The sequence below is a fragment of the Procambarus clarkii genome, chromosome 92, assembly GCF_040958095.1.
Source record: "Procambarus clarkii isolate CNS0578487 chromosome 92, FALCON_Pclarkii_2.0, whole genome shotgun sequence".
Taxonomy (NCBI): domain Eukaryota; kingdom Metazoa; phylum Arthropoda; class Malacostraca; order Decapoda; family Cambaridae; genus Procambarus; species Procambarus clarkii.
In genome coordinates, this window is record NC_091241.1 from 16,176,308 (window position 1) to 16,192,352 (window position 16,045).

The 16,045-nt window shown below is 47.1% G+C and overlaps 1 protein-coding gene across 3 annotated transcripts in view; it reads right to left on the reverse strand.

Annotated features, from left to right (window-relative positions):
* Positions 1-16,045, reverse strand: part of LOC123774997 (bromodomain-containing protein 8) — a 341,469-nt gene that overhangs the window by 302,250 nt on the left and 23,174 nt on the right. For all 3 annotated transcript variants that reach the window (XM_045769702.2, XM_045769701.2, XM_045769703.2), the window contains exon 2: positions 9,775-9,868. In XM_045769702.2, coding sequence (XP_045625658.1) covers positions 9,775-9,868 — 94 coding nt within the window. The remainder of the gene's footprint in view (positions 1-9,774; positions 9,869-16,045) is intronic.

Below are 16,045 nucleotides of genomic sequence, written 5' to 3' on the forward strand. Positions count from 1 at the left end.
TGACGACCGCTCTGTCAACGCCCACTTTTTGCCAGACTTCCTCGTTCAATTGCGCCCAAAATATGTCACCTACGATTTTTTTTTTTTTTCCGTGCTCAGGGGACACAAATTAACATGTTTAGAAGACGAAAAAAAATTTTTGAATTTTTTTTTTTCTTGCGCACAGGGGTGTAAATGTCCATATGACCCCTGAGCAGTGTAAGGGTTAAGTGCATCTGGTATCTCCCCCGTGTCCAAGCTCTTCCTCCACACTATACTGAGTGCCTGTGCTACAGGCTTTTGCATTTCTTTATAAATATTGAATTCCATGAATCTGGACCTGGGGCCGAGTGCATGGGCATGTTTTCAATTTCTCTTTCAAAGTCTAATAATTACCTAAGTGTAATTACCTAAGTGTAGTTACAGGATGAGAGCTACGCTCGTGGTGTCCCGTCTTCCCAGCACTCTGTCATATAACGCTTTGAAACTACTGACGGTCTTGGCCTCCACCACCTTCTCCCCTAACTTGTTCCAACCATCTACCACTCTGTTTGCGAAAGTGAATTTTCTTATATTTCTTCGGCATCTGTGTGCGCTCGTGTTGATATCAGTTATATATACAGGGGTTTAAATATCCCGCATAAAGAAATTTTCTGGATCTTCCACTTTCATGTTGTTTATTGGAGTGCTAAACATGTCCTCATACTGCTTTTTTAGGATTTCACTTACTTCTTTGTCATCCTCCGTGTATGAACCTTCACTTGTACGAATAGGTCCAATACTGGCGAAGGTTTTTGCTTTTGATTTTGCATATGTGAAGAAGTATTTTGGATTTTTCTTTATTTCCTGAAGTGCTTTCTGTTCTAACTGCCTTTCTTCAGTTTCATATGAGTATTTCAATTTCTGTTCGATTTCTTCAATCTCCCTATTTAAATCACTCCTTCTTTGACGGGAAATTCGTGTCTGCATCTATCTTGAGGTTATCTTGAGATGATTTCGGGGCTTTTTAGTGTCCCCGCGGCCCGGTCCTCGACCAGGCCTCCACCCCCAGGAAGCAACCCGTGACAGCTGACTAACACCCAGGTACCTATTTTACTGCTAGGTAACAGGGGGCATAGGGTGAAAGAAACTCTGCCCATTGTTTCTCGCCGGCGCCTGGGATCGAACCCGGGACCACAAGATCACAAGTCCAGCGTGCTGTCCGCTCGGCCGACTGGCTCCATCTAGAAATGCATAAGCATTTCCGTTATTTTTTTCCTGCGTTTATAGTGTCAGCTGCGTTCTCTTTCTACGTTGGATCTCTTTCTGGCTTTCCTCAATGGAATATGTTTCAGACAGACTTGATACGCTTCCAAAGTCAGTTTTTCTATTCCTTCTGTAGGACTTGTATTACTTAGAACAGTTTCCGATGGAATGTTTGCATTTGTTTCTGGTGTCTTCCGAGAGGCAACAGCGGCACCACGACAATGAGTTTGTGGACCAGGAGCTGAAGCCCGTCTAGCAACAGTAGGGGCAGGAAGGGACAATGTGGGAAAATTCCTTGACAATGAGGGAATACGAGTAAGACACTCGCCTGGCGTTCCGCGAGCGCTATGTCATGGGTTCGTATACTGGCCGGGGAGGATTTACTGGGCGCAATTCCTTAACTGTAGCCTCTGTTTAACGCAACAGTAAAATGTGTACTTGGATGAAAAAACGATTCTTCGCGGCGGGGATCGTATTCCAGGGACCTGCCCGAAACGCTACGTGTACTAGTGGCTGTACAAGAATGTAACATCTCTTGTATATATCTCAAAAAAAAAAAAAATAATAATAATGAGGAGGCCTGGTCAATGACCGGGCCGCGGGGACGCTAAGACCCGGAACAACTCCAAGGTAACTCCAAGGTATGAGGGGCTTTGTTCATCAGTCCCCCATGTGGTGCCATGAGGTGGCGCTTGGCTGGGCCAGATGCTGCTGACGCGACAAAATGTCACTTGGCAACAACACCACTGGCACTAGCGACAGACGTGGTGAAACTCTCCTCTGATTCTAAATCACTAAAACCAGGAAATGATTCACCTGCCTCAGACTCGTCGCACAATACATCATAATCTGGCAGAGCAACACATGAAATCTGTGGTTTGGCACGAAGTGGTGTAGATTCTGGGCGACGCGGCATGGGTGAGGAGCTAGGCCTAGCCCTCATGGCACCTGCATGTTCACTCTCATCATCTGTCATATCCCATCTAAAGGCTGTGTGTAGTCTTGATCTATGTCGGAGTCATCAGTATCAGATTCATCACCCTCGTCAAACAATTCCCGATTAATTTCCTCCTCAGTCAAAGCTTGCAATGCACTCTGCGCTGAGCGTGGGTTGGTTGCTGGGATGTGATGCACTTGCCATGGTGTGTGCCTGGTAAATGAAGCCTGGAGACAATGGCGGGCCTACGTTTACAATCGGGATTGGCTAGACTATAGCTGCCCCTATTCCTCGCCAGCTCTTTAAAATTGTGCTCTACACCCTCAATCATATACAGTATGTACGATCTGCACCATTCCGTGACAGTTACTCCCATCATATATGTATGTATTGTGCCATTTAAGGGTTAGACCGGAGGTGCATTTCATTCTGTGACCAGTGGCGGCTTTATACCGCTACCTGCAGGCCACTGGTTCTGTGTTGGTGGCTGTGCCGTGGGTTGATCCAGTTTTCCTGGTTCCCTGTTCCAGAGGCTCATGTTTCACAGGTTGTCTGCAGTGTTCTTCAGTCTAGCCAGCCTGCGGTCTACTCTCGTTACCATGATGTTCAGATGTATGCTGCTCTTTCGGCAGTCTCTGGTAATACAGTATGTCTCTGGGATGATATTCAGGCACTGGGGTTTTGGAGGTCGAACAGGGTCCTGGCTGCCAGGAATCTCGTAATGTCCCCAGGCCCTTTGTGGCCTTTATTTTAATTTTTATTTTATTCATATTTACAAGAGTTCTTACATTGTTGACCAGACCACACACTTGAAAGTGACAGTCGACTTGAGAATGGTCCAGGATGGACCGAAACGTCGTCGTCCCCATTCTAGTGTGTGATTTGGTCAATATACTTCAGCCACGTTATTGTGACTCATCGTCTGCAGTTCTTACATTCTTGTAAAGCCATTAGCATGCATAGCCTTTCGGGCTGGTGCTTAACCCTCAAACCGCGCATATCATATATAAATAATATCAGTGACAAAACCGAAACCGCGCACATCATTTATATATGATTTCGTGTCTAGCGCTATAATTTAAACGCCCCGCCTGGGATAGGGGCAGCTATAGTACAGCCACGACCGATAGTTGCCAGATGCCACCTAGAAAAAAAATCCAGGCCAACATTCTTGGGTGTTACAGCGTCAGTATTGAGCAAGCCACCAAGGCTAGCGCACGCAGCACGAGCTCACAGCACCGCTGTTCAGCTTGTGACCACAGCATCGCCTACAAATACCATAATATAAATGATATTGCTATTATTTAGCAGTGACAGTATTACTGAAGCCCCCTGACTGTGATAAAACTGACCAGGATTCTGATAATAGCAGGATTGTGGTGATATTTAGCACTGTGCTCCATGTAGGGAGGAGTAAGGCTGTGGAGGGAGGGTTGTGGCGTCGTTTTCTGACTGTGTGTGTGGCCACCATTTATTGACTGCACTCACCATACCAGCTTAGTGGTTCGCTATGGTGAACACAAAAGTAAGATACTTATATATAACGTGTGTATAGTGTGAGATAACAGTGAGAGGAGTAGGTTGGGAGCCGCCATTTTGGTGAGGGAGGAGCGTTGTCTGCACGACTTGGCCTGTTGTTTACTGATGGCCACTATGGTCTTTGGGCACCATACCAGCTTATTTGTACAGGTATGGTGAATAAAACAGGTAGATACTTATATATAATGTGTGTATATAGCATAATAACACCACAAACATTATTGTTGGAGGACAAATATTAGTGCGTCTGGCCTTGAGGGCGGCCGCCAATCAGCTGACTGTGTGAGTAGCTACGTCTTTGTGCCTTTACTCACTATACAAGCTTAGATGTACAGATATGGTGAACAAAACATGTAAATACGTATATATAACGTTTGTGTATAGTGAATAAATACAGAAACAGTATTGTGGGAGGTGAATGAGGGTGAGTGAGGTGATGTTGAGGGAGGGAGTGGCAATGAGTGGCTCGCTGGTGTTTGGCTGTCACTCCTCGTTGCTTTTTGACTCACAAGACCAACTTAGTAGTTCGTTATGGTGTACAAAACATGCAGATACTTATATATAACCTGTGTATGTAGTGTAACAACAGCAAAACTATTTGTTTATTGTTTTATGAACATCATAATTGAATCACTAATATGCACACCATAATTTTGAGTACAGCGATGGTTCACACATTTTATAATATAAATATACCACAATTCACTGTATGGAATAATATTACTGCAAAAAAACTAAGAAAAAATCAATCAGAGACATTGAAATAATTAGGTAATAATATATTTGTGGCAACTGCCGTCTGACAGCTCGGGCGGAGTAGACCTCGTCTGGCGAAGGCTCTGCCAACACCCCTTTTTTGCCACACTTCCCTACCCTATTGCGGCTAAAATATGCCACCTACGATTTTTTTGTTATTTTTTCCGTGATCAGGGAACAAAAATGAACACTTCTATAAGACGAAAGAATTTTTTGGATTTTTTTTTTTTTGTTGCGCCTGTGGGTGTGAATTCCATTTGGGCCCCTAGCGGTTTGAGGGTTAACCACCATGCTGTGCTGCTTTAAAATATGACACACCCGTGGTGCACCGAAAATAAATTCTATGCAAAAAATTTTTTTGTCATTCAAAAATTGAAAAGCCCCTTCCCTGATCACATATAATGAAAATATTGCACAAATGTACTTACTTTGTAGTATGCAGAAAATGGCGTGTGACGTCACGGCTTGGTGGTCGCCCATGGCGTTGACTCCTGGAGGCAGTCGCATTACCAGAGCGAGTTGCAAGAGTTGAGTTGTTACTCAACAAGAGCGAGTTGCCACAAATATTTTTATGTTCATTTTTTCCGCATAATTACAAATGCATTTCTTTTGTTCTTCTGGTTAATCATATGTATATTCAACAGGTTTACAATAATAAGGCAGTAGAACATCCGTACTGTTCAAAGAAACTGTGTTACATGTATCACAAATGTTTCCACAAACATTGTTCATATTTTCTATATTACATGTTCAATTATTTACACTTACAACTTATTTACACACTGTACACAATCACAGACTATATACAACACTATAAACACTTAGAACTGTGCAAGTGTGTGATAATCACTAAAGCAGTCAACGTAGCACAAGAAAACTTTGCACTCAATGCACTAAGGGTAGATGGATCTTCGCTTCCGTTCTCTACTAAGCGAGTTCTTGCACCCAACGCAGGAACATTTACCCTTTTCACATGTTTCTGTGCTTGGCATATAACCAAGCTTATACAGTGGAACCTCGAGTGACGAGCGGCTCCAGTTACGAGCATTTCGAGTAACAAGCAAGCCACTCACAGAAAATATGTCTCGACTGACGAGCTATCGCTCGATTAACGAGCGTTTTTGCTGGTTCTCGGACACCTCTGACAACAGTTTTGTTGTTATTTCGCAAAACAGGTTTTCCACATGACGAGCTCGGTGCCAGAAAGCATAAAACTCATTAATCGAGGCGCCACTGTATACAGCAAGGCAATCTTTACACTTGAGTATCAGGAAGTGTGTGAGGCATTGTTGCTGGCACCCCACGCATCACAACACTGCCCTCCACCCCATATTTTACCAGTAGGTGCGATACTACAGTAACACTGAATGTACAGATAGGTAGTCTCTTGCCAGATTTCACAAGATACGTGTTGAAACAGTTCAGCACTGTAACATCAACAAGGTGGAAAAACACTTTCTTGGTCCACTTCACAGATTTTCTCATGCACTCGACAGCACCAACCATCATGTCACATTTATCTATTAAATGCATATTTACATTGTAGTCAATGACACAATCAGGTTTAGACATTTTTTCCCATTGCAAAGTTGACTTTGCCACTGTCCAACATGGCATAACATGGTTGACAACTATTTACATGGCATGTAAATAGTTGTCAACATATTCACCTCGCGTCTGTCCCTCCAGCGCACGAATAACATTTTATCACACTTTCTCAGCTGGCATTCACCCTCCAGTACCAAATGCCAAACACTGGCATTTCCCTCCTGTGGGCCTTGACAGTGCCACATAGGTCGGTGTTGTGGTCTAGGAGAAATCTGGCCAGCATGGAGCTGGTATAGTAGTTGTCCGTGTAGAGAATATGTCCCTTGTTCAGCTATGGTTCCATGAGTGTTTTCACAACACTGCCTGAAAACCTGTGTGGATCTTGACCTGGTATATCAACGTCTGTACCTAAATACAGTATCATGTCCATGACAATACCAGTTTTGCAGTCACATAACACGAAGAACTTTAGTCTAAACCTGTGCTGCTTTGATGGAATGTACTGCTTGAAAGCCAGTTGTCCCTTGAAGAGAACTAGCGATTCATCTTTTACGGCATTCTGTGCTGGTACAAAATACAGTAGTCACGGAACTTTCCTCTCACTTCACTAAATTTCTTCCGCACTTTCCACAATCTGTCATGTCTTTCTTCATTAGCATTGTTCTCAAAGTGCAGGCACCTGAGAAGCAGCAGGAACCTGTCACGTGATATGTACCTGTTGAACAAGGAGGTTGGAACAAGGCTGTCTTTGTTCCAATAATCCTGGATTGCATGTTTTTCTGCATGCTTCATCATCATGCACAATGTTAAAAACACATAAATTTCCTTAACACTTTCGCCCGGGCATGACGCAGCATTGCGTCATCCGTTTACTGGCGGTAATACCGGGGATGACGCAGCATTGCGTCATCCACTTTAAATAATCGCCAAAAATCAGGTTTTTATCCGATTTTTTGGGGACTGGTTTTTAAAATGCGCGCCGATGTCTTCCCATTTTCTTTGTTGAGCCTCGTGGCCCTCAGGCGGCTTGGCACACGCCGTGGGCCCATTGTTTTCGCTCCACTGTTGTGACCAATGTTGCCTCCCCTCGCATCTCAAACGTGTGAACATTTCGGCTATTTTCCGTGGCTATATTTCTTACTGCGGCTTTAGAAACTATCTACGCTTACTCCACGATGGATAGTGATCATGAACAAGGCCCTTCCAGGAAGAAAATTGCGAAAGAAAGGCTTGAAAAGGGCGGGAATTGGGAGTGTAGCTGGAAGGCATCTGAGCGCTCACTTGCGGCTAACGCGTGGCCCGTCTTCAACTCGTCGGCGGTTGGAGCGTGACCAGGTTTTTTATTTGATATGCTAATGTTCCTATAGAGAATTCTATTGTGAACCCATTGAGACCAAAATGAAAGACCTAGGACGAAAATTGAGGTGACCAGAGTGAAAATAGCGAAAACATTTTATCGCGTTTGCGTGCTCCTGGGAAACTCGTTCGCACTTTCTCTGTTTGCTGCGGGTAATTAGCCGGGCTTTTGGAGTTTATATGCATTTAGTGCTGTAGAGAATTCTATTGTGAACACAATGATACAAAATTTAATCTCGTAGGACGAGAATTAAGGTGACAAAGTTGAAGAGAGTATACACTTTTCAGAATTTACGCGCGCTCCCGTGACACCCTGGGTCCCATATCGCACAGTTGAGGGGTGGCGGGCGGGGTGCGCGAAAGTGTTAATAGTCATGTCTTACTAATGTGTCATTCTAGAGGCAGGTAAAATTCCAGAGGCAATGAGTTGCAGAATGTATCGATTCGCCTCTGCAACGAAATGCTCCATAAATGGCTGATCAAAATATGCAATAATAAATTTTAGCCATATCATCACCAGTATAGGAGAATAAGGGGTGTCACACCAACATCAGTATCATTAAATGCTGGAATTTGTGGGACAAAATTGTTACAATCACACAAGTACACCCATGTTTTTTGTTTTGACGCCAACAGCACAGCCTACCTGAGCACTAGCCCCACCAGAACAGGCCCTAACAATATGGCTCCGTCGTCTTGTGCTAGAGCTGCGTATGAGTATGGCATTAGATGAGGCTGTTTTACGTTGTACAGGCCTACCACAAACACCTGATGTCAAGGGGACACTGTCGTCTTTGTCCTCAGGCCGCGTGACACGCTGGTGCTTGCCTCGGCGTGTTGCTGGCACAGCAAAACTCTGCCTACTAACACCAAAGCCACTTGCACTCGGTTCATCAACACTGCCTATGAGCCTATGCCAATCTGAGCCATGTCGCTGAACCCAGAAAATGACTCATCACCTATACTATCACTCAGTAGGCTCACATCAGGTGACACAGATGGTGACAGTACATCCATTGGTGTTGACCTAGGATGGCATGGGAGGCGGGGCAAGGCGCGTGTACTGTACACATTCTCCACATCGTTAACCTCATTGTCCATATCACTACTGTCAGACGACACCTGTGTACGGTCTTTCTAAGGTCAGTAGTCTCCATTGTCACAAATATGTTCATCTTCAAACAATATGTCCTGTATTTCAATATTTGAGTCGTTTTTCACACCGCGGCTGACCGTAGACTGGGAGCTCGATGATGCATCAGATATGGTAGCTACTTTGAAACTGAGGCTCGCCGCGACGGTGGGGCATGCTGGGATTTTTTTTTCAAAATGACAGACTATCAGTGGAGGCCTCAGGCATCCATCGCCACATGGTGCTCTGTACAGTGCAGTGGTTAATCTTAATTTTCCCTGAAATACAACCTGTCAAATCGTTTAACAACCAGGTACCCATTCACTGCTGGGTGAACAGAACCATACAGTTAAGGATTGGCGCCCAGTCACTCCTTCCTGGCCATAATATGGACCCGGGCCAAAGCACTCATGGAGCATTGGGTGTTACTTTGAGGTCCTTGTCGCGGTCTTTGCACCTTGGTTTGAGAGCTATAGTGCTGCTGCCACCCGGGTAAGTTCCTGTTTTTCCATCTCTGTGGGATAGTTTGCTTCAGGGAGCTGACAGGACTCCCCACAGAAAACCAGCATTGAATGTTATAAAACACCAGTTGATGGGTGAGCCCCGGAGGCTCCCTGACCACCTCCCTCCCTCCCTTCGGTCGGCAACATTCATCATTCAAGAACTGGAGGGTGGGTAGCCCAGCTAACCCGGGCCGCCTCCCCTTCTGCCACGGGTAGAGGTGGTGGCGCTAACGAGCACGGGCTAGTTGGACAAAGCGTTGCTTTGTTTGTTTTCTTTCTGGTGGAGTCTTTTGCTATTTTGAGGACATAGGTCACAATTTTCAACAAGACAGTGGTCTGTTTTGTTTCGCCTACCTTTCTGGGTGCCTTCACTGGTCGATGGCAAGTATGACATACTTTAAATGTAAAGTGTTCATAGGCCACTGCTCCCTGTGCCTTTCTGAGGGGGCCAGGTTCTGGCTCTGGTCCCTGGTAGGCAACAAGAACTCTGTGACTGATGACCCTAAATAGGATAGCACTATATTAGTGGGAAAGCTTCAGGAAGCCTCCGGGGCACACACAGAATCTGGCGTTACATTACATTCAATGCTGATTTTTTGTTACCTGCTTCCACCTTTCAGCTGCATGTGCATAAATCTTAGTCACAAACTTATCATTTCTCATTTGTAATAAATTTACATACTCTCTCTCTCAATGCTCATCATCATCCACATGATACTTATAGGACTACCTGTACTGCAACCTAACACTTAAAACAAAACAAGTGTCCAGATACGTACCAGTTTTGGTCCCCGCTGCGCATTACAGCCGAAGCAAGACATAACTGTTCACGGGTTGTCCACGTATCTACTTGATACTGCTTCAGTTTGAGACCTGAAAATAAATTTATCATAAAAATCTTGAGAAATCCTTAAATTATCCTATTCAAATAAGTGAGACTCCTTAGTACATAACTGCATGATATCAGGTTGTGTTATAACATATCCACTCTTGTAGAAGTTCATGTGTGTTTTAGGATTCAATTGAGATTTAGAATTATAAAAGATTTAGGAGAAATCACATCAGAAGACCTCACTTTTAACCCTTAAACTGTGCATGGCGTATATATACGCCATGAGTAACATGTCCCACAGTGTGCATGGCGTATACACCATAGGGTGCCAGGCACGAATCAAATGGTCCACGGCTACACGGGGCTCACATTAGCTTCCTCAGGGCTCTTGTAAACAGACCCCATGTTTAAAAAACCAGCGTTGAATGTAATGAAACGCCATTTTCTGGGCGAGTCCCGAAGGCTTCCCGGAGCTATCCATGGCTGATATGGATACCCTAACTATTTTGCATCAGTCGATGTGGGTGGAGTTCTAGCCTACCGGGGACCATGAGCCAGAACCTGGCCCTCTCACAGAGGCACGAGGAGCAATGGCCCATAGAAATGCACGTGATATGGAGCATTCTATATCTGCCATCAACCGGGACAGGCACCCAGAAAGGTAAGCGCCACAAAACAATCCCCTATTCTGGTTAACAACGAAAATTGACAAACGAGTGGACAGAACTCTCCCAAAGAAAAACGAGCAAACAAGCATGACGTCACATGAGCCGCGCCGCATGTCTGCGTAGCTCCCCCCTCCCCGGGAGGGGGAAGGGGGAGCCCTAGATCCCTGAGCCGGTGATCCTCGCCCTAGTTCAGAGGCAGGATATAAAAAAACGCGAAAAAAACGCCGACCAGAGGGCGGGAGGGATGCCGGGGAGCCTCCGGAACACACCCACGTTTGGTGAGTTAATGGCGTTTCATTACATTCAACGCTGGTTTTCTGGGGGAAGCCCCTACGGCTCCCTGGAGCTACCTCACCAAAGACTACCAAAGAAAACCAAGGGGACTTACCCGGGAGGTGGTCGGCGCTCCACTCCTCAACGCTAAGACGAGACAACGAGCTGCATCCACCGACCTAAAGCAGCACAGGCCCGACTGGGCCCAGAAACGTTCACAAGGTAGTGTGCAGGAAGGACCCTGTTCGACCGCCAAAATCCCCGAGCCCGAATGTCAGCCCAAAACATATTGCCGAAGACGGCAGCAAGAGCAGCAAACTTACAAACGTCATGGGCACAGGGATAGACCGCAGGCTGGCTGGATTTAATAACCCTGCAGACAACCTGAGACCCGAACCCGCGAACAGGGAAGAAGGGAAACCGGATCAACCCAAAGCACGTCCCCGGACACAGAAGCCTTGGGGCGCAGATAACGGCGGAGGGCCGCAACCGGACACAACACATGGTGAACCCCCCGGCCTGACAAACCAAGCATCCACAACCCAAGGACCCCTTCGGAAAGCAGCAGTCTCCTCCTTCGTCAGAAAAGAGGGAGATGGCTGCAGACGAACATACCGAAGACCACAATCCAAAGGAGCAAAACCTCTGAGCATGAAAAACCAGAGAAGAGCATGAAGCTCTGCCACACGACCCCCAGAGGCTAATGCCAACAGAAAAAGAACCTTAACAAAACAATCTTGAACCGAAGGGGCCACAACAAACAGAGGAGAAGATAGAAGAACACTCTGTCCAAGGACCAGGACGGCTCAGGAGGCACATGATCAGGCCAGAGGTGAAACAACGCCCGAGACAGCTTGCGAAATGGCACAGAAGTAACATCAATACCGAAAGCAAGCTACAGCGGCTCCGCCAGCGTCGCACAATACGAGGAGACAGTATTAAGTATCAGATGACGGTCCTGAAACAATCAAGAGAGAAAGGACAACACCACCCGAACTGAAAGCGAGGAACAACGACGAAGGGTCAAAAAGAACCAGAAGGACCGCCAGGAAACTTTATACTGCCGCCGAGAGGAAACTCGCAGGTGAGAAACCAACGAGGAAGCCACCTGCTCACCATAAAGATGGTGATAAACACGAGTCAAAAACACCAAACGTGAAGACTCGTGGAGAAGAGCAAACCAGTCACGTACCGGACCGGCCCAATCTCCTGAAAGAGGCGGAACCACGGAAAAACCTTTGGATTCGGACACCAGGCAAGCAGCGCCTGAAACCACGGCTGGGCCGGCCACCACGGGGCCAAGAGGACCACTCGACCCTGGTAAGTCTCCAAGTGAGCCATGACCTGGAGCAGCAGCTGAACCAGAGGAAAGAGGTACAGGAACCCCCACCTCGACCAGTCCTGCTGAAAAGCATCGATCCCGACGGCCTCGCAGTCGGGGAAGGGCGCCACGTAAACCGGAAGACGCCTCGACCATGCCGACGCGAAGAGGTCCACCTCCGGGCGCCCAAACGTCCGGCAGAGCCAACTGAAGGAGTCGGTATCGACCATCCATTCCGTGGACAGGGGAAACGAACTGGACAGGCCGTCCGCCAGAACGTTGGACATCCCCCGGATGTGAACCGCCAGGAGAGCCAAACCCCAAGTACTCAGCAGACGAGTCACCCGAAGCGACCAAACCCCAAAGAACCAAGGACCGCATCGAACCCCGTCGGTTAAGGCAATGAACCACCGGGAAGCAGTTCGAATAAAGCCGGATCGTCAATCCGTGGGCGACCTGAACCCTCTGAAGAGCAAACCACAACGCCGCGAACTTCTACACCGTGCTGTGGACCTTACAGAAGGGCGTACCCCACCGCCCCTGGCCGGCCTGGTGAGCACTGGTCACAAAACCCCAGCTGAGAGACGACGCGTCCATGAACACATCGAGCAAGGGCTCGGGCAGGCGCCAAGGCACTGAAAAACCCAAAGAGGAAGCCGGCGACGCAGCAGCCGACGCAAAGCCCCCGGGGGTCGAACCCAGCGATCACGAGAGAGGAGGGCTAGAATCTGTTGATAATTCTTACAACAAACCTAGTTTGTTACATTGTAACACCATTGTAACAAACAATGGTGTTTGTTACAATTACAAACAATTGTAATTACAATTACAATTGTAATTACAATTGTAGTTACAATTGTAATTGTTTGTTACAATTACATTGTAACAAACTAGGTTTGTTGTAAGAATTATCCAGAATGGTTATCTACACATGGGAGAATGGGAAGCTGGACCATGTGTGGTGACCCAAGCACATGGGAGCATCCTCCTGGGGGAATTGGCGGTGAGGATAACCGTCGCCTTTGTTCACAAGTTCGTATAATGAATCATTCTATAGTATTCAGTAATTTAGAGAAATTAGCCTTCATTCATTTTGTATTAAAATTGTATTGTATAATATTACTGGGTACAATATCAAGAGTATTCTAATTATTAGGAGAATGAGTTTAAGTCACCATCAGTGACGTCACTATCCATGACTAGACCTCGGCGCGGAAGAATTTGAGTGACCTGGCGGTCACAGGTCACAAGAGGTTTCCATGTCCTCTATTTCTCAAAGGTCAAATAGCCATTTTATATTTGGGAATAGCCCTTCCTTAAGATGCTTGTGTAATTTAACTTCATTAAAATATTTCAACCAATCTGGATCAATTCAGTACAAACAGAGGTTAATTGTTAAACTTAAACCTTGCTAGTAACTTGGTAAAACTTAGACTATGCGGAAGGATACAATGTTCTGGTCTGGGTAGGACCAGACGAGGCGAGGAGAGATCAGTGTGGGATCCGAGATCAACTGGGGGAGGTCAACCATCTCACCTCTCCCCCCAAGACCAGCACTCCACCCAAGCTGGTCAACATAGAGGTATAGTTGCTATTGCTATAGGGATAGCCAATTCATTGCCAAGTAGGGAGTGTTAAATTGATAGGGAGTGCTCCTCTTTAGATTTTGTTTTAGATTTTGAATAAATTAATTAGCTAGTAATTTTTTTTATTAATTTCCATGTGTTTGTTATATGTATGTGAATTGGTCCTTGTCACGTGGTCCCCACGAGGCAGAGTTGAATTGGGCGCCGATTCTAACATCGAATCAGGATTATCATTCCCGGATTTGTAATTAATTCCACACTTAAGATCCAAAGGGTATCGGTTACTAGTGGGGATCAAGCCCCAAAGTTATTGATTAGCATGATCGATCCAGACCTCGATCATTGCTCGGTGTTGCAAGGTCTGGTGGTGGCAGCGTAAAGGCGACCCTAGGGTTTTGCTAGAAGTCTACGTCACTTCATACGGGTTGTAGAATCTCAAGTCGGTATCGTCTTGAAACCACGTGGCGTGGGGTCGGCTAAAAGTAAAAGTTTTGGGGTCCCTTGGTAGAGAACAAAAAATTAAAATACGGGTAGAGGGAGGAAAAGTAGTTAAGATCATTCGAGAACCCCCCCCCCCCCCCTGTGTTACACTGGTACGACCTTGCCGGGAAGGAACCCCCCGCTTTCCCCGGAGCACCAACAACTCAGACATTGGGCGGCAAGAGGAAGAAGTCCCCTGAATATAACGCTCAACCGCAGAAGCCTCAAAAAGCAGAGGATAAAAGGGAGAAGACAACCTAAGAACCAGGGCCCAAGCGGATTCCAAGGAGGAAGCAAGGACCGCCTGACGACATGCGAAATGCGCAGCAAAAAACCGCAGCAACGCCTCCCGCAGGATCGGCGCAAGGAGCTTCAACATGGCAGACGACGCCCAAGCAGCTGAGACCCAGGAACGGCCCCAAGCCTCTCAACATCCTCTGCAAGCCAATCTGAAGATAGCTCCAGGAGGGAAAAGAAACGCAGGATCGAAGCCAAAAAGCCACAAGCGTGCAAATCCTCCGTGTTACGAACCCGGATCCAGCGTCCGAGCACGGAGCAGTGACGACTGCGCCATCTGTGGGTCAGCTCCCGAAACCCCCACCAAATGGACGACGACACCTGGCGAGGATGGGATGTATTGGCCTCGAGGGCCAGTTTCTAGTCCTGTTCAGCGCTCAACACAGCCGCTGCTGACCTCTGGTGAAGTGGTGCTGAGACACCAGCGCCATCTATGGAGTGGATAGGTGGGCGTTTGTGTCTGAGCCTGTAAGTGAGGTGCCTTAGTGTGTCCCAGTTATTGATGACGTGTCTGCTTACAGAGTCGACCTGGGACTGCTGTGATGGAAGTTGAGTCAGTCTACCCAAGGCAGCCGTCCCCATACCTTGTGCTTTGCTGTAGCAGCTGTGAGTCGCCTCCCGGAAGAACACTGTAGTGTTACCCTGCCAGTGGAGTGGCAGTAGAAGGATTACCCGGGACCAACTGCTGGAGACGATTATCCACTGGGGTATTGAGGACAGGAGAGTGATTTGTGGTATCACACGAGGCTCCTGACTAGGGCGTTACCCTAGTATCGCTCGTGGAGTGGCCTGACCAGCGTTGCTGGTCCGGAACCTGCCAGCAGACCTGCTGGACTTGTGGTTGACGGCCCCCACGGCGGTGCCCCCAGTGGACCTGTGTTTTGGCTGACCTGTGGCCAGGGTAGGCTCAGCTTCTCAAAGGATTCGTTGTGAGGCCACGAAAGCACCGAGGACTTAGCACCGAGAGCTTGGATCCAGAGTCTTCAGGAGAAGACGATTGTGTACAGTGTTAATACCCTTCCCCCTGTGTAATCTTATATTATTTATTTGGTGATGGTTTAATAATTATAATCTTAAGTTTTTGCCTTTATTTCCCTTCCCCTTTAAGTTACTTGCGTCACAGATCACATCCCTTGAAAGCCACTACTGGCTTGGGGTCGGATACAACTTCCTCTAACAACATCAGAGTAAGAACCCCGTTGCGACCCGAGAGGGCCGTAACACTCCGCCACAAGAGCAGCCGACAGGGAAGGAACCTGCACATGGAGCTGCACCGCACCAACATCCCGCAGAAGGGCAGGAACGAAAAGACACTCATTAAGGTGCTCAAAATCGTCCCCCAGGTAAACCTGGACCACCGTCAACGCCTCACGACACTCAAACGTGCGGGTCCGACAGAACAAGTCCCAAGCATCCAGCGAAAACAAGGGGCAGTCTGCAAGCCAGGATGACCCCGGAACCTCATAACGCACCCAGTAAGGACACGACGATCCAAACCTGAATGAAGAAGGATCCATAATGGAGGCATACTCCGGGTCACGCAGGAACCCCACACCCGGAGCACCGGCCGGAAGAACCGACTCGAATGCCTCC